At 41.8% G+C, this 22,042-nt stretch overlaps 1 protein-coding gene across 1 annotated transcript; it reads right to left on the bottom strand.

Annotated features, from left to right (window-relative positions):
- Window positions 1-552: 552 nt before the first annotated feature.
- On the bottom strand, window positions 553-9,625 carry LOC140496175 (tubulin polymerization-promoting protein family member 3-like). Its single transcript, XM_072595688.1, has 3 exons — window positions 9,435-9,625; window positions 4,425-4,578; window positions 553-741 (listed from the first exon to the last, which is right to left on the bottom strand). The coding sequence occupies exons 1-3, from the start codon at window positions 9,623-9,625 to the stop codon at window positions 553-555; spliced, it is 534 nt and encodes a 177-aa protein (XP_072451789.1).
- Between the last annotated feature and the right edge of the window lie 12,417 nt (window positions 9,626-22,042).

Genomic DNA, 22,042 nt, shown 5'->3' with positions numbered 1-22,042 from the left:
TGGCTGACCTTGTTCTAATCACTGCAGGAGTGTTTCTCTTTGTAAGCTCCTGTGAGTTATCTCAAACAATTCTCCACTGCTAGCAAGAATTGTGCACAGATACAATATTTAAATATATTATCAACATACTTCACAGCAAGGTTTCAAACAAATTACACAGCAGATAAGAGGGAATTGTGATATAATAGACCTAGAAAGGCAGGGAGGTACACCATACACCACACTGACAAACTTTTTTTTAAAGCTACTGTTAAACTTAATCTTGCATGCTGGGTGTCAATTTGTAAAGATGATAATTTACATGAAAATTCTCCTTGTAAGTTTATCTTTTTTTGATGATAGATCGTCACTCAGCAATTCATGCAATTGCTTCTCACAGTTACAACTATAGACCATGAGTTGCACTTACTACCCAGAAAGTAGTTTGTTAAAAGTTAAAATACAGGTGTAATTTAATTATTTTATTGAAAATGCTGGAGAGGACCTTGAGCAAATTAACGAAAGATCATTGAGTCCTTTAATGGAAATGGTTTCAGGCAGCATTATGCAGTCTTATTTTTGCACTTTTTCATCATACGTTCCAGCTCCTTTGTAATTCGCAACATATCCTGTATTTTCAGCCAGGTCTTCCCTGCCACTTAGCCCTTTGCCTTTGCCACTTTCATCAAAGCGTTCTTTGTGGGTTCCAGTATACTTGGAGGTGTCTGTTAGTCTGTCAACACCACCTCCTTTATATGCAACCTAAAAGAAGAAATGGTATGCTCTATTTTACTTGAAAATGTAGATAAAGACAGATATCAGGTTTGCTTACAAAAACCGTAGTCAGTCATTTTTATAATAATGAGCATGTGTTGTGCTGAGATAAAATACATTTCATGCACAGCAAGTAGTAAATGATTGAAGCAACAAATGTACCAGAAAAGCAAGGAGGGATTGTATGTGTGTATTTGAGGGAAGATTAGAAGAGGTACTGAAGTGGTCAAGTCCAAGATCTTGGTAGTTCACATAGATATAAAAAAAGGCCGTAAAAACACATATAGTGAGGATTATCTCAAAACTTCTGCTACACTTCCAGTGTTTGAGAATAAATTCCAGGAGATAAATAATTACCTGTCACCCTGTCATCGAAATTGCAGTTCTAGCAGAATAGAAAGCATGAATACAAAAAAAGATAGGTTTGATTTTAATTCAATAGGAACAAAAGGAGAGGCAAGAAGCACTAAGGGAGTACTGGAAAACTATTTCAACCTCAGGGAATAACCAGATAGTAGACTGAAGAGATGACAGAGGAGAGGTAACCTGTAGCTGAGTTCAGACACTGTAGCCCTGAGAAAGCATAAAAGCTCAAAGACAGACTCTGATACTGAGGGACGTGAAAGAAAATAAATCTACTCTGAAATGCTTCCATGCAAGTGCAAGAAGCTTTAAAAATACTATATCAAAACTGGTGCTGATGTGTGGTGAGGATGTTTACAAGTCTAGTTAAACAAGTCTCGGATTGTCTTTTATCATGGATGGGTAGATGAGTAGGAAGGGTTTGGAGGGATATGGGCCGGATGCTGGCAGGTGGGACTAAATTGGGTTGGGATATCTGGTCGGCATGGACGGGTTGGACCGAAGGGTCTGTTTCCATGCTGTACATCTCTATGAATCTAAGTGATAACACAACATAACTACAGTAAGCCTTTGATGTGCCTTCAAATCGACTCTGATAAAGTTTCACATAAAGATTATTAATCAAATTAAAATTGTGCAAATTCAGAAAAACACTTGAAGGGGAAGGTAACATTGTGGTAATAATACTGGACTAGTAATCCAGATTCAAATGCAATTGATTACTATATTTGGAATAAAAAGCAAGTCTTCGGAGATCTGATGGGTTCAGTGGTAGTGTCCCTAAATGTGAGCCAGGAGGCCCAGGTTCAGGTCCCACCTGTTCCAGAGGTGTGTAATAAAATCCCTGAGCAGGTTGATTTGAAAATGTAGAAAGTAAATCTTTGTAATGATTGTGAAACTACTGGATTAACATCAAAATTTACCTGGTTCATTATTATCTTTGAGAAAAGGAAATCTGCTATCTTCACCCTATCTGGCCTACTTAAGATTTCAGTGTGGTTATTAACTTCTCTCTGAAGCTGCAAAACAAGTCACTTATTTGTATCAAATCACTACAAAAAAGTGGAAGAATGTAACTGGACAGACCATCTAGGACTGAGGCTCCAGAAATGAACTCTCTGACAAATACAAGCAGCACTATTGCAGTCTTGTTCTCCTAAACTAACTATACACCTAGGCAAGTTGTACCAGTACAGCTACAACACTGCCATTTATCCAATAATGTAGAAATTTGCTCAGGTATGTCGTGTCCACAAAAAGCAGAACAAATCCAAACCAACAAATTACCACTCCATCAGTATACTCTCAATAATCTGCAAAATTATGAAAGGCAGTGGAATCGAGTGCCTTTTACTCAGCAATAATCCACTCATCAAAGCTCAGTTTGTGATCCATTAAGGGCTATACATGTGCTGACACCGTAAAAGTCTTGATCCAAACATAGACACAAAAGCTGAATTCCAGAGATGAGGCGAGTGTGACTTCCCTTGACATCAAGACAGCATTTTACTCAGTGTGACAATGAAAAGTACAAACAGAATTGAAGTCAATGTTTGTGACATATGTTGCACAATGCTAATGTTGATGGAGGCCAGTCAAATCAGCCCCAAACACTATTCCACAAGTTCATCAAAACACTCTCCTAAGTCCAACTATTAGCAGCTTCATTAATAGCTTTCCCTTGTTCATAAAGTCAGAAATGCAAATATTTGCTGATGATTAAGCAATGTTCTGTTTCTATTTGCAACTGTTCAGATACTGAAGCTGACCATGCCTGGGTGCAATAAGATGTGGACAATTACAGACTTAGCCTGCATGTGCAAGGAACAACCATGCCACAAAATTGCCAGGCAATGACTACATACAACATGAGAGAATCAAACCATTTCTCATTGATATTCAATGACATTACCATTGTTAAATACACCACTATCAATAATGCACAGGTTATCATTGATCAGAAACCTAAGACCAACCATATAAAGTCTATGGTCACAACAGCAAGTCAGAGGCTCAAAATTATAGGTGCTACACCAAAAACACTCATCGGGAACAAAGCAACCTCACCCCCTCCACCAGCAATGACTGCATAGGTGCAAAAGATGCACTGCACAAGCTGCCAAGGTAAGTATGCTCACAGTTTGTCTAATGCTCAAAATAGGTGTTAATTGTCTTGCTATGTGCAAAGGGTAGAAAATCAGAAGAATCTGGTTGCTCTCTAATAGGGAACTCTTTTGCTGCTGTGTCGATGTATTTGACCTGTATCCTATTAAATATGACAACCTAAAGGATATCAGTCATGGAGGCAAAACAAGCTGCAAGCGTGTGTCATATTCTGGCCTTCACATTAGGTAGGTGCCAGGCTGGATACATAAGAAACAAACTCCTGGATGGAATGTTTTGCTGACTCTGGTGGTGAGTTTGACAATGTGAAGGGCGTGTCATTACTCAGTGCAATGCTAAATCTAAATACAATCTCAAAGTTATAATGGGCCAGACTATCATTTATCATCAACCCATGTTGGGATTGTCAGGGATGTCTGAGACCAAAGGTTACTACTGAACTTATGATGGTTGTGTGTTAATTAAGGGATAACTGGATGCTAACTGAGTGCATATATATTATATATGTTTTTTTTATTCTTTCATTGGACATGGGTGTCGTTAACTGACCAGCATTTATTGCCTGTCCTAGTACAAGTAATTGACGTGCTTGAAGTTTTGTGACACGTGAATTGAAATAAAACTCTGACTAGAAAAGTATATGCCTGGATTCTGTCTAACCAACCCTTACTGTCCGGTGTCTATTATTATGCTCCAGAGAGACAGTTATTAAAGGATAATACTGGAGCCAATTGTTACTCAGTTTTATACTTATCTACAGAGTTAAACTTAGCAAGCATAGATCTCCTCACTTAACCAAAGCACAATTTCAAACATTGTTTCTTTGTATGTGCTCAAGTGAAATCCCAGTTAATTCCGACTGCCCGAGTACATTGTGCATGTGTGCGAGGATGTGTTTCAAGTGTTTGTGTATTATCTGAGTGCACCCATGCATACTTTGTGAGATAATACATTAAGACAATTGATGACATGGCTCTACCACCTCCTCAGCCTGAATGAGGTATACCAGTATCAGTCTTGTTCAGGTCAAGACAAGACACATGGAGATCAGGAATTTCAAAATGAGGCGTAACCACTCTGTAAAGCTGAAAACATGAGGAAACTAATGGAATTTTAGTGAAAAATTAGAATGAAGATGATGTAATTTCAGGCCAGAGATTTGGATTCAGACTTGAAATGCTCACTGTCACTCCAGCATTAGTTGGATCTTTTCCAGCAATCAGGGCATAAATTGATGCCAGTGCCTCCTCTTGACTTTTGCCTTTAAATCTCTTTGGAGCAAGTTCTGCCAGTGCCATTTTAAACTCTTGAAAGGTGATTACTCGAGCTGACTTTGATCTGAAATTAAAACAAGACTGTAGATTAAAACTCCTTCTATTCAGCTTCGAAATAAATAAAAGATTAGGCTACCTGTATTCTTTGTATAAGCATTCAAACACTAGCACATTTTAGGTATCTTCTTGGCCCAGATTGAAGCCTGCTATGTTTTTCATGCAATGGTGCTGTTTAGAGATTGCAAGTGATGAGTTTCCCAAACATCCTGTAGATTTTAATTAAAGAGCAACTTTAGCTTTTCTTCCTCTCAATTTCCTGCCCACAGCCATTCTGAATGGAGGCCTGGTGAACAGGAAATCCTACAGCACAAGACCTCACCTGATCCTACCCATGTGAGTCTTGTTGCAAGAGATTGTAGGATGGGGAGGTGAGGGAGGGCAGTCCAAGATCTCCATTTAAGGTGTTGGGGTGGTGGGAGTTGGGAAATTTTCTCCCAGCAGCTACCCTTTCAAGTCAATTAAAAAATATATGTTTGAATAAGATAACCTCCCTTTCCTCTAAACACTGCAGAATGTTGCTCTAATTTATTCAATGTCTCCTCATAATATAATTCTTTCATCACAGGAATTAGTGTAATGAAACTTAGTTGCACAATCTCTAAGGCAAGTATATCCTTCTATAGCATGAGACCAAAACTGCACTCTGACTCCCAGTGTGGCCTAAGTAGGTGTACAAGATGATGAGAGGCATAGATAGAGTGAATAGTCAGATACTTTTTCCCAGGGCAGAAGTGGCTATCAAAAAGAAGCATAATTTTAAGATGATCGGAGGAAGGTTTAGGGGAGATGCCAGGGGTTTGTTCTTTACACAGAGAGTGGTGGGTGTGTGGACTGCACTGTCAGTGGTGGTAGTAGAGTCAGATACATTAGGGATATTTAAGCGACTCTTTGATAGTAAAATGAAGGGTATGTAGGTTAGTTTGATCTTAGAGTAGGATAAAAGGTCAGCACAACATCGAGGGTCTGGACTGTTTTATGTTCTACAGTTGTAGTTAGATTTCTTTGTGTTAATACTCCATCCCCTGTACAATGAAGCAAACATACTGTTTGCTTTGCAGATTGCATTCTGCACCTGAATGTTAATTTTTAGTAATTTGAACACCCAGGTCTCCCTGAAACACAGGAATAGAATCAGGAGTAGCACATTTTGGCCCTCGAGCCTGCTTTGCCATCCAAAATGATTGTGACTGATCATCCATCTCGTAATCTGTTTCTGCTTTCGCACCATCCCTTTTGGTCACTTTAGCCCAAAGAACTATATTAAACACCTTGAAAACATTCAATCTTTTGGCCTCAACTGCTTTCTGTGGTGAAGAATTTCACAGGTTCACCACTGTCAGAGTGAAGAATTTTTTCCTTATCTCAGTCCTAAAGGGCTCACCCCATATCCTTAAACTGTAAACCCTGGTTCTGGACACCCATCCTGCAGTTACCAACATTTTGCTGTCTTATTTGTAAAGGATTGTGCTTTTTATTTTTCCAATCAAAGTGGACAACTTTATATTTCTCTACTTTATATTCCACCTGCCATGTCATTGTGCACTCCTTAATCTATCTCTATCCCTTTTACAGCCTTTTTGCATCTTCCTCACAGTTTGATTATCCAATTAATTTTGTATGATCAACAAACTTGGAAACCTTATAAAGAATCTCCTCATCTAAGTCACTGATATAGATTATAAATAGCTGGGGCCCAACACTGACACATAGATTAGATTAGATTCCCTACAGTGTGGAAACAGGTCCTTCGGCCCAACAACTCCACACCGACCCTCCGAAGAGTAACCCACCCAGACCCATTTCATTCTAACCAATGCACCGAACACTACCGCCAATTCACCTGACCTGCACATCTTTGGACTGTGGGAGGAAACCGGAGCACCCGAAGGAAACCCACGCAGACACAGGGAGAATGTGCAAACTCCACACAGACAGTCACCCGAGGCTGGAATCGAACCTGGGACCCTACTACTGTGAGGTTGCAGTGCTAACCACTGAGCCACCATGCCAATTGCAAAATATCCATCTTATTCCTGCTGTCAATTTTGTCTCTGCTAATCAATCAATCCAGACTGACGTTACATCCAACCCCATGACCCCTAATATTTGTGATAAAGTCCTATGTGGCATGTCGTAATGACAATGAATCCAACAGAATTAATGTGGAAAGACTAAGAAATGGAAAGGAGGTTAACTTAAGAGTATAGAAGAGTATACCAAGATGTCAGGAGCAGCACCACTTTTACATTATAAGGATTACCACTTTCGTGAAGGTACAATAAAGGATCCTATGCATGTTGAGATATAGCATGCAATGGACAGAGCCCAGCAATCCTATAATCAACAGATCAAATCAAAACTCTACAGTCCTCATGAGTTCATTGATGAATGCTGGTACACAATTAAATAAGTAAGAGTAGGAGGTTTTTACAAACATTCTCAATGATCAGACAGCCTAACACGCCAATGCAAAAGATTACGTTATACATTAGCAAGAAAATCCAACTGATGTTCCATGTTATCCTCTTCCTGAGTTCCCCAGCACTGTAAATGTTTAATACTTATCCAATTCAATTCACTCTATGTCCAGGTGTAAGGCTGAGGGCTGAGACAACATCCAGGCTTTAGTTCTGAACACTTAAGCTCCAGAGCTAGCCACTCTACATAAGCCATTCTGATGCAATTCTGGCTATCACTGAGTTTGGGGGAAAATACCCAAGTGTACCCTGTCCATTAAAAGCAGACCAGCCAATTTCTGCTCTATCGCCAAAACAAAAGGGTTTAATTAGCTCCTGTTTGCAATCAATTGTGTTATCATGACCAAATCCCCGACAATCAACATCCTGGGGTCATTACTGACCAGAAACTGAACTAAATCCAATACATAAATACCATGGCTGCAAGAGCAGGCCAGAGGCTATGGTGAAATTCTGAGTGATTCAACTCCTGACACTCCCAATGGAAAAACTGTCCATCATCTACAAGTCACGACTGTGATGTAATGTGCATCATTAGCCTTGAGATCTCAAGATCACCTAGAGGTAGGAAGTAAATGCTAGCCTAGTCAATAATGTCCACATCCACAAAAGAATTACACAAAAACGCGCAAGAAGTTTGTCAGCATCTGGGATAAAACAGGCGACTTGATTGACACCTCATTCATCATTTTGAACGTACATGTCCTCCATCATCAGTACACAGTGTAGTCATGGGTACCATCATTAATATGCAATGCAGAACTTCTGAAAAGCTTCTTCTACATCCACTTCCAAACTCCTGACTCCTAAATCCAGCAGGGGACAATGAGATTAGGCTTATGTAAACACCACCATCTATCTGCAAGTCACACATTACCCTGACTCGGAAATGCATCACTTCTTTCATTGTTTCTTTATTAAAGTCCTGGAACTCCCTTCCCAACAGCACTGTGAAACTACCTTTATCCCACAGACTGCAGTGGTTCAAAAAGGTGGCTCACTACCACATTATTTCGTAAAACCCGAGATGGGTAGTTAATTCTGTGCTCATGTGTATCAGGACACAGCCAACATTCAATCTTGAGTTGATAAGTGACAGGTAACATTTGCACCCACAATTGCCAGGCCATAAGCATCTCAAACAAGAAAGAATCTGACTATTGTCCCTTGACATTCAATAGGATCACCACTGTTGAACTCTCCACCAATATCCTGGCAACAAGAAACTTAACTGGATCAGCCATATGAATACAAGGAGAGGTTCAGTTTCCAGGTCCCCAGAACATTTCATACAGCCATGAGGCACAAACTTGGAGCATCATAGAATAATACCCACTTGCCTAAAAGACTAAAATTCAACAACACTTAACAAGCCCATCATCATCATCCAAGGCAAAGCAGTTCACTTGATAGATACCACATCACTACCTTAAACATATTGACTCACCTCATTACTGTGCCTGTAGTGCATACAATATGCAAAATACTCTTCAACAACTCTAGGGAATTCCTAGAGGCATGGCACTCATCCACAGATTCTATCAACAAACACATCGACCTGGACCAAATATACCGGCCACTGCAGCGGACAGCTGGAACTGACAACCGGAAGAGCCAGAGACAAACCACTATAAATGCCGGAGGAAAGATCACAGGAGGCTCCCAAGCACTGAGGATGTCACCTAGACAGGGGACGAAACGTCTGCAACACAAATTCCCAGCTCGGCGAACAGAACCACAACTCTTCAATAACTTGCCAAACCATTTTGACAGTACTTCCTGTACTAATGACCCCAGGATCTAGAAGGAAAAGTGCAGAAGATAGGACTACCAGCACTTGCAAGTTTTTCTAAATTACACACCATGCTGACTTGGAAAGATATTTCCATTCATTCATGATCATTGCATAAAACCCCCTGGAGCTTTCTATAAAACACCATTGTCTGGGTACTCTCACCAAATGGACTACAACAATACAAGAAGGCAGCTCACCATTACCTTCTCAAGGGCAATTAGGGATGGAAAATTATTGTTGTCCTTGTCAGCAACACCAACATCCCATGAAAGAATTTAGAAAAGATAGTACAGAAGTGCTGTCAATTAGTTGGTGAGTCGACTCCATCATACTAGGGATGAGCATTAGATGCTGGCCTGGCCAGTGACACCCACTGAGTGGATAAAAAAAATTCTCTAATCTGGTAAAGGACAGAACAGTAATCATTCTCTACCTGATAGTGCAGCTAAGATTGGGAATGCGCTGTGTCAAAAATCATGGGCTGTGCACAGCTGAATCAACGATCTCAGTTATTGAACTTAAAACATTTTCTTTCATGAAAGCATAAATTCAACAAAATTATATTGTTACTCAATACCTGGTACCTACTTTACTTTCGAAAAGAGAATGTCCACATCTGTTGAAGTTACTGTTTTGCCATCGATGACTTTGCAGTCTTTGCAGAGTTTGGACCAGTTTTTCCCATTCATTTCATTACCAGTTGAGGCGGTATCCCCGTGCATAGCAAATTTTTTAAATGAGTCATGCAAAGCTGCCATATTATTGGATGTTCCTGCCATTTTTGAAGTCCCACAGGTTGCTTAAGTTGCCCTGTGAACAATTGGAAAAGAGGATTTAATTTTTAGGGAATGACCTCTATCATATGCTGGGAAGAAAGGATTGAGTATAATGATTGAAGATGTTGGGAAAGACTTATGGCTATCATATTGATGTAGCATTACTGTTTTCTTTTTGTAAGGTGGTACTTTCACTTCTGATTTCAACATTTGTGGATTCAAACCCTATTCTGGAGGTTTGAGAACATAATCTAATATGGAACAAAAACAGAAATTGCTGGAAAAGCTCAGCAGGTCTGGCAGCATCTGTTGCAGAGAAATCAGAGTTAGCATGCTGTCTCTAGTGACCCTTTCTCAGATGAGAAGAGTTTTTCCAGCAATTTCTGTTTTTGTTTCCAACTTTCAGCATCTGCAGTTCTTTCTGTTCTTAAAATCTAGTATTGTGTGCAGAGGGAGTGCTGTATGGTTGGAGAAACCATCTTTCAGATATGAGATCAAGTCAAGTTTCTACCTGCTGATGAGGTGGAAGCAATCTTTCAAATGAATTGGAAAGTTTGCACTTTACCATGGCCAACATTTATCAACAGCTATCTACAAAAATAATCTGATAATTTAATTTATTCTTGTTTGCTCAAAGCAAATATACTGCCATGTTCCTGCATTGTAACAGTGGCCTTTAATAGAAAAATACTTCATGGACTGCAAAGCATTTTGAAAGACCCTGCTGTGCAAGTCTTTCTTTCATCTTTTATAATATTTAATTCAGGCAAAGTAATGATATCTGGAGAGAGTTGTCATTAAGAGAATCAAACTGATAGGAGCCTGGTTTTGTTTGGCCCATACTACTTTCATGAGAAGCATAAAGCACAAGCATAAGAGCTGATCTTTTTTTAAAAAAAAGATGAAGAAAGAAGCTGGCCTTGACATTAAGTCGTTGTATATTTTTACATGTCATCTGGCTGAGGTCAATGGGAAAATTACCCACTTGCTGATGTCATACCTGACACCCACAAAACCTATATTTATCAGTCATGCTTTGGAGATGCCGGTGTTGGACTGGGGTGTACAAAGTTAAAATTCACACAACACCAGGTTATAGTCCAACAGGTTTAATTGGAAGCACACTAGCTTTCGGAGCGACGCTCCAATCACCAACAATCACCTGATGAGGTAACAATTCATATATAAATATGCCTAAAATAAGTAATGTATTAGGATAAAATGCATGATTCCTACATAGCTGTGACTGCTTTACTCTTTAACTCCTGCAGTCCTGTGGTGTAATAGGAAGTTTCGAATTTGATCTTACTGAGGGTAAAAGTACACTGAGTTCAGAATTTTAATGTTAAAACAGATAAACTGGAATCATTCTTTTCTCTTAAAACTACTGAGGTGGCTCACCTAATGTCGTAAAACGACTACAGAAAGATCCTTTTCACCCTCGATGTTTTAAAGGGCAGCGTTCAGATTACAAGTCCTGGTGTGGCCATGGCAACATGAGTGTGACATCAAAGTTGTGTAATAAATAATAATGTCTCCAGTCATCAATGACTTGTAGCTATTGTGAGTCTTGAAAGCTGATGTGCTGCAAGGCGTTTCCATAACTATGATGCCGTCCTTTTCCCATTATCACTTTCCACTCTAAGATTTTGACATTATTCTGCTGGAATGAGTTACTCATTTGTTAATATTTTCATTTTGATGTGCTCCAGTCATGTCTTTAAATCAGCTCACTCAGCAGTTATGAAAAGCTAAATGCACTGGAGCAGAGATTGTTGTAAATAAGACAGAGTTTTTATATCTAGCTGACTTCCAAAACTGTTGCTCCCTAGCATAGCACAACTCGTGTGGTAGTTGGCAGGCCAGTGAAGGACGCTGATAAGTTTCATCATAAAAGAGTGAATGGGATATCAGTCTTGAAAAGAGAAGGCTGAAGACTTACTTAAAGTCTTTAAAACTAAGTCATGTGTTGACACAACAGAGGGGAAAAGATCTGCTTAGATCCAATGTTGCACATGGGAATTTGGGAGGGGGATGATTTTGCAAAGTGGATTTGACTTCTGCCTATTCTCACTGAGGAAGACAGCACACAATTTCATGCTGCTTGCTTATCTACATAATGGTAGCATGCATTGCAGGATGATTAGTATGATGCATCTCTGAAAGGCAGCTTGAATCTTTTAAACAGGAGCTGCACTCATGCTACAACAGGCATCTGGATAGTTTCATGTAGACTTTGGTGGAAAGTAGTGGACAGAAAATGGAGCAAAAGGCCAGAACGAGGGCACTCAGATTTTTGATGCAGTGCAAAGAGGTCTTAGTGATGGAGGCTAAAAGGAAATGATAAATGTGCCTTTCGGCCATGACTCCAAAGGGGATCAAGAAACCTGAAGACATACTGTGTGAAGGGTCAGGAAGGTCAATTCTGTAAATTCAAGGACATAGTTACTCTGCCAATAAAAATTCACTGGCTTCACTTCAGTAGTCAAGATTAGTATTTGTACATTCAAAAGATCTCTCTTACTCACACCAAGCCACCAATATTTCATACAGTTCAATGCAACACAGTCTTATCTCTCACTCATTATCAATTAGGACTCAGTCTGTTGTTAAAATCCTCATAGTAGTCAATCATTTTTTTTCAAAAAGATTATTTTTCCAGCTACTGACAGAAAGAACTGCAGGAGAAGATTTCACATTTGAAGAGTTTGACTAAAAAATAAATTTAAATCAATATAGATCAAACATTGCATAACTGCAATGACTCCGGAAGCTTGACGAAAAGGAATATCATTTATTGTTGAACACCAAAGTAGAGCCATTACTTGTGGAATACACAGCTAGTCCCAGCCTAGGACAAACACCATTTTTATTTTTTTGTTGGCTTAAGTTAAGGATCAGAACACCTCAGGCAAGTGGAAAGTTTGAAGAGGAGAGTTCTTCGTGGTAACCTCAGCTGGTCACAGGAATTGAATGTACACTGTTGGCATCGCTCTGTATTGCAAATAGCCATCTAGCCAACCGAGTTACACTTACCTCAGCCCCAGGTTCTGCTTTATTCGTGCTTTTTTTAAATATCCACAAGTACTATCACACAAAGCCAAATGTTTATCTTTCCCCCCACTGAATCTGTTTTATTTTTCCTAATCAACCTGTTCAGAGATATCATTATACACCCAAGTCCCCTGGCTTAGAGGTAGGGATTCTACCACTATGCCACAGAAATACAATCTGGATTTACAGCTATCTATAATATGATACTTGCATTCTTGTGCAACCCTGCATTATACAAAAATCGCACATCAGAAACAGTGCTTAAAGTGTTGGCAATGTGTTATGAACCAGGCCAGACCCCCTCAAAAAATTTCAAGAAGGTAGCCCAGACCCTAACTTTGCTAGTTGTTTCAAGCAGGTGGAATGTGGATATTCCTGGAGAAACCAACTGGTCAAACTACTTTGTTTTAAATGAAACAGAGTTTATTTACAAGATTACTGACTGAAACACAAACAACAGAAAACAGAATACCGAATAACAGCCTCTCAGAAACCCCAACAGATCATCCCAACTTAATGATGCTGTTCCAAATACTTGCCACAATCCCCATAAACACCCCAAGGTACAAATCAAACACAAGGTCTTACAGGATAAAAGTCAGAGAGAGAGAGAGTACTTGCCTGGACTTGCATCTTTGGGTCCACTTGCCTGTGTTCACACTACTGCTAAAAAAAAACAAACCAGAGAAAAGCTGAGCTGGGAGAACTAGCCATTCCCCTTTCATTGTACAAGTTTTTAAAAAAAATCTTGAAAGCCTTCTGCCTGAGGAAGTCTCTGTTAGCTATTATCAACTTGGCCCTAAAACTCTTCACCTCCAGACTTTTCAGAGTCTGTGTTGTTCATGACCTCCCTGAAAAAAAAAGCCAAGGACCGCATAACCTTGTTAAAGGAGCAGCTTTGTCACAGATGTAATCATGTTACAGCCAACACTCGTTTAAAAAGTTCACGCTTTGAAGATAGTATCCCCAATTCATCAATCGTTTTATGGTGAATTCGCGTTAACAAAACGCATGTGGTAGCAGAATGACCTATTTTATGTTCTTACCCACAAGCTTCTGACACAAAGATGAGTCAGGATTATCTCTACTACTGACCCTCAACAGCCTGGGGCAATAGGTGTATTTTGCAGTAACCTGTTCAGAGATATTATTACACAATTCTGGAGCTGGTGGGACCCGAACCTGGGCTCCTTGCTTCAAGGGTAGAGACATACCACAGCACCCTGAGAAATCTCCCCCTTGTGGATCTGCTTTATTTTCTATATCCATAGAATTGTCATCACACACAACCAAATGACTTTTCCACCTCCAAATCACCATGACTTTCTCCATTTGTTTTTAAACTAATGACTACCACCAATAATGACTCAGGCAGCTAATTTGAGGTTTACATGCAGAGCCCATTATGGGAAATGCAAACCATCAAACATAAGGAGGGGGATTAGGGAGAGCAGGAAGGGCTAAATCAAAATTAAGATGGTGGAGTGAAGCCTACTACATCTGGTATTCCCAGGTGGTATCCCATCTGGGTCCTAACCAGGGCTGTATCTGCTTAACCTCAGAGATCCAATAGTCTTCAGATTAATATGGTCATAGGCAGCATTCTTTTAAATCAGTGTCTAGACAGGTCATTACACACCTCTGAAGCAGGTGGGATGTGAACCCAGGTCTCTTGGTTCCGAGGTGAGAAACGTTATCACTGCATCACAAGAGCCCTAGAGAATCTGTTTTCCTTTTTTCAGATCCAAAAGTGTTATCACATAGAACCAAACAACTTTCACATTGTCAAATCACTGATTTTATTTTTGTTTTTAACTATTAACCATCACCAGTAATCATTCGTGCAGCCAGTCTAAGCAGATATGATAGCCTAGTGGTATTATTGATGGGCTGTTAATCTAGAGACCCAGGTAACATTGTGGGGACTAAGTTCAATTCCTGCCACAACAGATGGAAGAATGTGAATTCAATAAAAATCTGGAATTAAGAGTCTAATGATGACCATGAATTACCATCATCAGTTGTTAGGAAAAAAATCCATCTGGTTCATTAATATCCTTTAGGGAGGTTAACTGCCATCCTTACCTAGTCTGGCTTACATGTGATTCCAGACCTACAGCAATGTGGCTGACTGTTAAATGTCCTCTGGGCAATTGGGAAGAGCAATAAATGCTGGCCTAGCCAGCAACACTCATCTCACAAATGAATATAAAACAAATTAGAAGCTTACATTCAAAGCCCATTATGGGCAATGTGAACTATCAACATGTCAGAGGTAGTTTCATTACTTAGAGAATAGTAGGGGCATGGAACCCACTGCCTGCAACAGTCGTAGACTTGCCAACTTTAAGGGCATTTAAATGGTCATTGAGTACGCATATGGAGGAGAATGGAATAGTGTAGGTTAGATGGGCTTCAGATTGGTTTCACAGGTTGGCATAACATTGAGGGTCAAAGGGCCTGTACTGTGCTATGTTCTATGTTTTAAAATTTGAGGGTGGTAGGAAGTGGGAAAGGGCTAAGTCAAAATGGAGTTGGACATAAAGCACTGTATTTCCTGCAGTACCCACCTCTCTCTAAAGGGAGAATCAGCTGTTTTTATTTAAATCAATGTATTCAAGAACGTTTTTAAATATCTCTCAAGTGAGACTTTGAACCTGGGTGTCCTAGCTCAGATGTAGTGACATTACCACTGTACCCCAAGGCCTGACTGGGGATCTACATTTTTTAATATATTTTCAGTAGCATGGTGTCTCAGTTACTAGCACTGCTGCCTCACAGCACCAGGGACCTGGGTTCGATCCCAGCCTCTGGAATGTCTGCGTGGAGTTTGCCCATACTCCCTTTGTCAGCGTGGATTTCCTCCGGGTGCTCCAGTTTCCTCCTACAGTCCAAAGATATGCAGGTTAGGTGGGTTAGCCATGGGAAATGCTGAGTTACAGGGATGGGGTGGGTATGAATAGGATAGTCTTCGGAGGGTCAGTGTGGACTTGTTGGGCTGAATGTCCCATTTCGACACTGTAGGGAATCTGTGATTCTACATGGGGTTTCTTTTATATTTTTCCTATTCTACAACCGGATGTGTTATTTCACACAACCAATCAACTTTCCCACCATCAAATCACCATGACCTTTTTTGAAGTCAACTTATGATGCTACATGACCACTAAACATAAGAGTAAGAGTTGGCGATTTGGCCCCTTGACCCTACTCCACCATTCAATATGACAATGGTTGATCTGACAATCCTTACATTCACTTTCTTGCCCTTTGTCATTAAGCTTTGATTCTTCTACTGACCAAGAGTATATGTCAGCCTTAAATATACTCAAGGACTCTACCCCAGAACTCTCTGTGGCAAGGTGTTCCAAATTAGACAAGCAGGATGCTGGAAGAACCCTAATCCAGATTCATTATTTTTACCTTGCTGGAAGAACACAGCAAGCCAGGCAGCATCAGGAGGTGCAGAAGTCAATGTTTCAGATGTAACCCTTCTTCAGGGCTGGAGGTAGGTATAAGGAGAGCTGCAAATAAAGGAGGTGGGGGGAAGGGTTTTGGGTGGGGAGCAGTGCTGAGTAGTAAGGTAGGGATAGGCGAACACAGGTAGAGGGTATGGCCTGGTTGGTAGCTGGAAGGAGGGGTTGATAAGTGGAATGGAAGGGAAGAGGAGGGGCTGGAAAGGGAGTCGAGGGATGCGAAGGGAGGCTATTTGAAATTGGTGAACTCTTGTTAAGTCCTCATCTCCCAGATAGAAGATGAGGTGTTGTTCCTCCAATTTGTGGTCTGATTTGTAGCTATGGAGGAGGCCAAGGATGGTCATGTCGGAAAGGGAGTGGGAAGGGGAATTAAAATGGGCGGTGACTGGGAGGTCTGGGCGGCCTCTGTGGGCCCAGCCGAGATGCTCAGCGAAACATGCCCTTCGTTTACGTTTCGTCTCCCAGATTTAGAGGCCACATCAGGTGCACGGGATACAGTAAACGAGGTTGGAGGAGAGGCAGGTAAACCTCTGTCTCACCTGGAAGGACTGTTTGGTGCCCTGGATGGAAGTGAGGAGGGTGGTGTACCAGCAGGTTTTGCATCTTTTACAAATTGCAGGGAAGGTACCTGGGGGTTCAGGGGGTTTGGTGGGGAGAGTGGCACCAACCAAGGACTGTCGAATGGAACAGTCCTTGTGGAAGGCAAACAGAGGTGGGGAGGGAAAGATGTTCTTGGTGGTGGGGTCTAATTGGAGTTGGCGGAAATGTTTTGGATGTGGAGACTGTTGGGGTGATAGGTGAGGACAAGGGAGGCCCTGTATCTTTGTTGCAGTCGGAGGTGGGGGGTGTTTGGAGTTTAGAGCAGTGAGATGGGGAATGAAGAAGATGCGATGGAGGGCTGTCTGGATGGCAGAGAGGGGAAAAGCATGTTGTTCAAAATAATGGATATCTGGGATGTTTGGGAATTGAATGTCTCCTCATCCGAGCAGATGCAACAGAGGTGGAAGAATTGGGAAAATGGAATGGAATTCTTGCAGGATTCTGGCCTAGCAAAAGAGCAGAAATTCCTCTTCAAAGGGACCTACAAGTCAGTGAATGTACAATGTACATATTATTGGAGATATTCTTGGCTAAACCTGTCATGAATGGTTCTTTTTGCTGGCGTCTTTATTCCAGGAAGGATACCAAGAGGATATTGTGATGATCTGTAGTGGGGGTGATAAGGTTGGGGCTTGTTGATTGGCTGTGATGTGGGGATAAGATTCAGAGTGTGCATAGTTGTTAATGGACATTTACCCTGAGGTGAAATAATCTTTACCATCACTGGCAGTGCCAGCAACTTCACTCTGTGGCTAACAGGTCTGGTGGCACAGTTCAGTTAATTCCCCCTTGGCAAAATGGAGTCAATTTTATAGTTGGCCAGATTTTGAGCAGGATGGATAAGGGTGTAGCAGTCGTGAATTTAATAATGGCAGATTGCAAGAGCACCAAGATGTGGGAGCAAGATTTATAGGAGCAACGGAAGGTAATTTGGATTGGACCACTTTTTAAAAAAAGGTGTAGATTAGAAGTGGCGGCGAGTACTAGGTTCATATATAGATGCTAAGAGAGATGATAAATGAGAGTGGTAGGTCTGAGGTTCTGTTCATTCTGGGAGGAAGCAGTGGGAAAGAATGCTGTAGTGATAATATCAGTTCCGACAATTGCAGCTAAATTGAACTGATTAATTTGGAAAATAAAGTTAATCTCAGTAATGGTGGCCATGAAATTATCTTCAATTGTTGTAAAAGGAAATTTGATTCACTAACAAGCTTTGAGAAGATTTGTAGCTAAGGTTGTGGTTCTGGATGTAGGTTTGCTTGCTGAGCTTACTGAGTCGCCATACTAGGTGACATCTTTAGTGAGCCTCTGGACGAAGCACTGCTGATGATTCCCGCTTTCTATTTATACGATTGATTATGTCATTTCCTGTGGTGGCATCACTGCCTCTGGTGGCATCACTGCCTCTGGTGATGTCATTTCCTGCTCTTTTTCTCAGGGGATGGTAAATGGGATCCAAGTCAATGTGTTTGTTGATAAGAGTTCCGGTTGGAATGCCATGCTTCTGGAAATTCTCGTGCGTGTCTCTGTTTGGCTTGTCCTAGAATGGATGTGTTGTCCCAGTTGAAGTGGTGTCCTTCCTTATCTGTATGTAAGGATACTAATAGAGAGGGTCATGTCATTTTGTGGCTAGTTGATGTTCATGTAACCTAATGGCTAGTTTTCTGCCTGTTTGTCGAATGTAGTGTTTGTTATAGTTCTTCCACGCTATTTTGTAAATGACACTAGTTTTGCTTGTTGTCTGTATAGGGTCTTCCAAGTTTATTAGTTGCTGTTTTAGTGTGTTGGTGGGTTTGTGGGCTACCATGATGCCAAAAGGTCTGTCCCACTTCCTCCAGACCAAAGGGGTAGCCATGGGCACATGTATGGGCCCCAGCTATGCCTGTCTCTTTGTTGGCTATGTAGAGCAGTTGATCTTCCGTAATTACACCAGCACCACTCCCCACCTCTTCCTCCGCTACATTGATGACTGCATTGGCGCCACCTTGTGCTCCCGCGAGGAGGTTGAGCAATTCATCAACTTCACCAACACATTCCACCCTGACCTTAAATTTACCCAGACCATCTCTGACACCTCCCTCCCCTTCCTGGACCTCTCCATCTCCATTAATGATGACCGACTTGACACTGACATTTTTTACAAACCCACCGACTCCCACAGCTACCTGGATTACACCTCTTTCCACCCTACCTCTTGCAAAAATGCCATCCCGTATTCCCAATTCCTCCGCCTCCGCCGTATCTGCTCCCAGGAGGACCAGTTCCACCACAGAACACACCAGATGGCCTCCTTCTTTAGAGACCGCAATTTCCCTTCCCACGTGGTTAAAGATGCCCTCCAACGCATCTTGTCTACATCCCGCACCTCTGCCCTCAGACCCCACCCCTCCAACCATAACAAGGACAGAACGCCCCTGGTGCTCACCTTCCACCCTGCCAACCTTCGCATAAACCAAATCATCCGCCGACATTTCCGCCACCTCCAAACAGACCCCACCACCAGGGATATATTTCCCTCCCCACACCTTTCCGCCTACACCCCTCCTCCAATCCTGGCACTTTCCCCTGCCACCGCAGGAACTGTAAAACCTGCGTCCACACCACCCTCTCCTCTATCCAAGGCCCTAAAGGAGCCTTCCACATCCATCAAAGTTTTACCTGCACATCCACTAATATCATTTATTGTATCCATTGCTCCCGATGCGGTCTCCTCTACATTGGGGAGACTGGGCGCCTCCTAGCAGAGCGCTTTAGGGAACATCTCCGGGACACCCGCACCAATCAACCACACCGCCCCGTGGCCCAACACTTCAACTCCCCCTCCCACTCTGCCGAAGACATGGAGGTCCTGGGCCTCCTTCACCGCCACTCCCTCACCACCAGACGCCTGGAGGAAGAACGCCTCATCTTCCGCCTCGGAACACTTCAACCCCAGGGCATCAATGTGGACTTCAACAGTTTCCTCATTTCCCCTTCCCCCACCTCACCCTAGTTCTAAACTTCCAGCTCAGCACTGTCCCCATGACTTGTCCGGACTTGTCCTACCTGCCTATCTCCTTTTCCACCTATCCACTCCACCCTCTCCTCCCTGACATATCACCTTCATCCCCTCCCCCATTGTACTCTATGCTACTTTCTCCCCACCCCCACCCTCCTCTAGCTTATCTCTCCACGCTTCAGGCTCACTGCCTTTATTCATGATGGGCTTTTGCCCGAAATGTTGATTTCGAAGCTCCTTGGATGCTGCCTGAACTGCTGTGCTCTTCCAGCACCACTAATCCAGAATCTGGTTTCCAGCATCTGTAGTCATTGTTTTTACCACCTGAGTAGTTTGACGGTCATTTCCAGGATTACTTTGATGTAGGGGAGAGTGGCTAGGGTTTCTGGATGTGTTTTGTCTGCTTGTTTGGGTTTGTCGCTGAGAAATCAGCGGACTGCATTCATTGGGTACCCATTCTTTTTGGATATACTGTATAGGTGATTTTCCTCTACTCTGCATAGTTCCTCTGTGCTACAGTGTTTGGTGGCTCATTGAAATAATGTTCTAATGCAGCTTCGTTTGTGGCTATTGGAATTATTGCTTCTGTTTGGTCCATATGTGGTGTTTCCTGTAGATGCTAGTTTAAAGTTGCCCATTGGCTGTTCACTGTAGTGTGAGATCTAGGAATGGCAGTTTGTTGTTGTTTTCCTCCTCTTTAATGAATTTTATGCCACCTAAGGGTATTATTGATGGTCTTGAAAGTTTCTTCTAATTTGCTTTGTTTAGTGATAACAAAGGTATCATTGACATAGCGGACCCAGAGTTTGGGTTGGATGGTTGGCAGAGCTGTTTGTTCGAGTCTCTGCATTACTGTCTCTGCTAAGAACCCTGATATTGGAGAGCCCACGGGTGTTCCATTGGTTTGTCTGTAGGTTTTGTTGGTGAAGGTGAAGTGGGTGGTTTTGAGTAATCCGTAGAAGCGTAGTGTGTTGGATCTGACCATTTTTTGAAAGTTGGTCTTATTTATTTCTCCAGATTTCTGAAGTTTTTTGAGTAGTGCTGTGATTCGGTTCTCTAGTTGTGGAGTCAGGTCTATCGCCACTTATTGGTAAGTGTTGGTATCTACAAGTAGTGCATTCACTTTTTCAATGTAGTCTCTGATTTAAAATGACTGTCAAGCTTCTACGAATTACCCAAAATTCACAAACCAGGAGTCCCCCTCAGACCCATAGTCTCGCTACCTGGAACACCAACTTACAGACTGGCCAAGGAGCTACACGAAAGACTAAAACACTTAGTAGAAGACTAACGCCACTCCATCCACTCCACCCAAGAATTCCTGGAGACCACAGACAGCAAGATAGAAGAAGATAAAATAATGGTCTCCTTTGATGTAACAGCCCTGTTCACATTAATCAACATCAATCTAGCCAAGGAAACACTGACTACACTATTAGAAGACCCAAAGACACATACACCAAACACCACCTACTTCATCAGCAAGGACAATATCATCAAGCTAGTGGACCTATGCCTTACCACCCACTTCACCTTCAACAACAAAACCTACAGACAAACCAGCGGAACACCCATGGGATCTCAGATATCAGGATTCTTAGCAGAGTCAGTAATGCAGAGATTCGAACAAACAGCTCTGCCAAACATCCAACCCAAATTCTGGGTCCACTACATGGATGGCACCTTTGTCATCACTAACAAAACAAATTAGAGGAAACCTTCAAGACCATCAATAATACCCTTACTGGCATAAAATTCACTAAAAAAGGAGGAAAGCTACAACAAACTGCCATTCCTAGATATCACAGTAGAGCGAACAGCCAATGGGGAACTTCAAACCAGCGTCTACAGGAAAACAACACATACCGACCAAACAAACATTGAACTACAGAAGCAATCATCCCAACAGCCACAAACGAAGCTACATCAGAACATTATTTCAACAAGCCACCAAACACTGCAACACAGAGGAACTACACAGAGGAAAATCGCCTATACAGTGTATCCAAAAAGAATGGGTACCCAATGAACACAGTCCACCGATTTCTCAGCAACAAACCCAAACAAGCTGACGAAACACGTCCAGAAACCCTAGCCACTCTCCTCTACATCAAAGTCATCTCAGAAATGACTGTCAGACTACTCAGACCTTTGGCATCATGGTAGCCCACAAACCCACTAACACACTAAAGCAGCAGCTAATGAACTTGAAAGACCCTATACAGGCAACAAGCAAAACTAACGTCATTTACAAAATACCGTGCAAGAACCGTATCAAACACTACATTGGAC

This window comes from Chiloscyllium punctatum, chromosome 26 (genome assembly GCF_047496795.1).
Source record: "Chiloscyllium punctatum isolate Juve2018m chromosome 26, sChiPun1.3, whole genome shotgun sequence".
NCBI lineage: Eukaryota > Metazoa > Chordata > Chondrichthyes > Orectolobiformes > Hemiscylliidae > Chiloscyllium > Chiloscyllium punctatum.
This window is presented reverse-complemented; position numbering and strand designations above follow the sequence as displayed.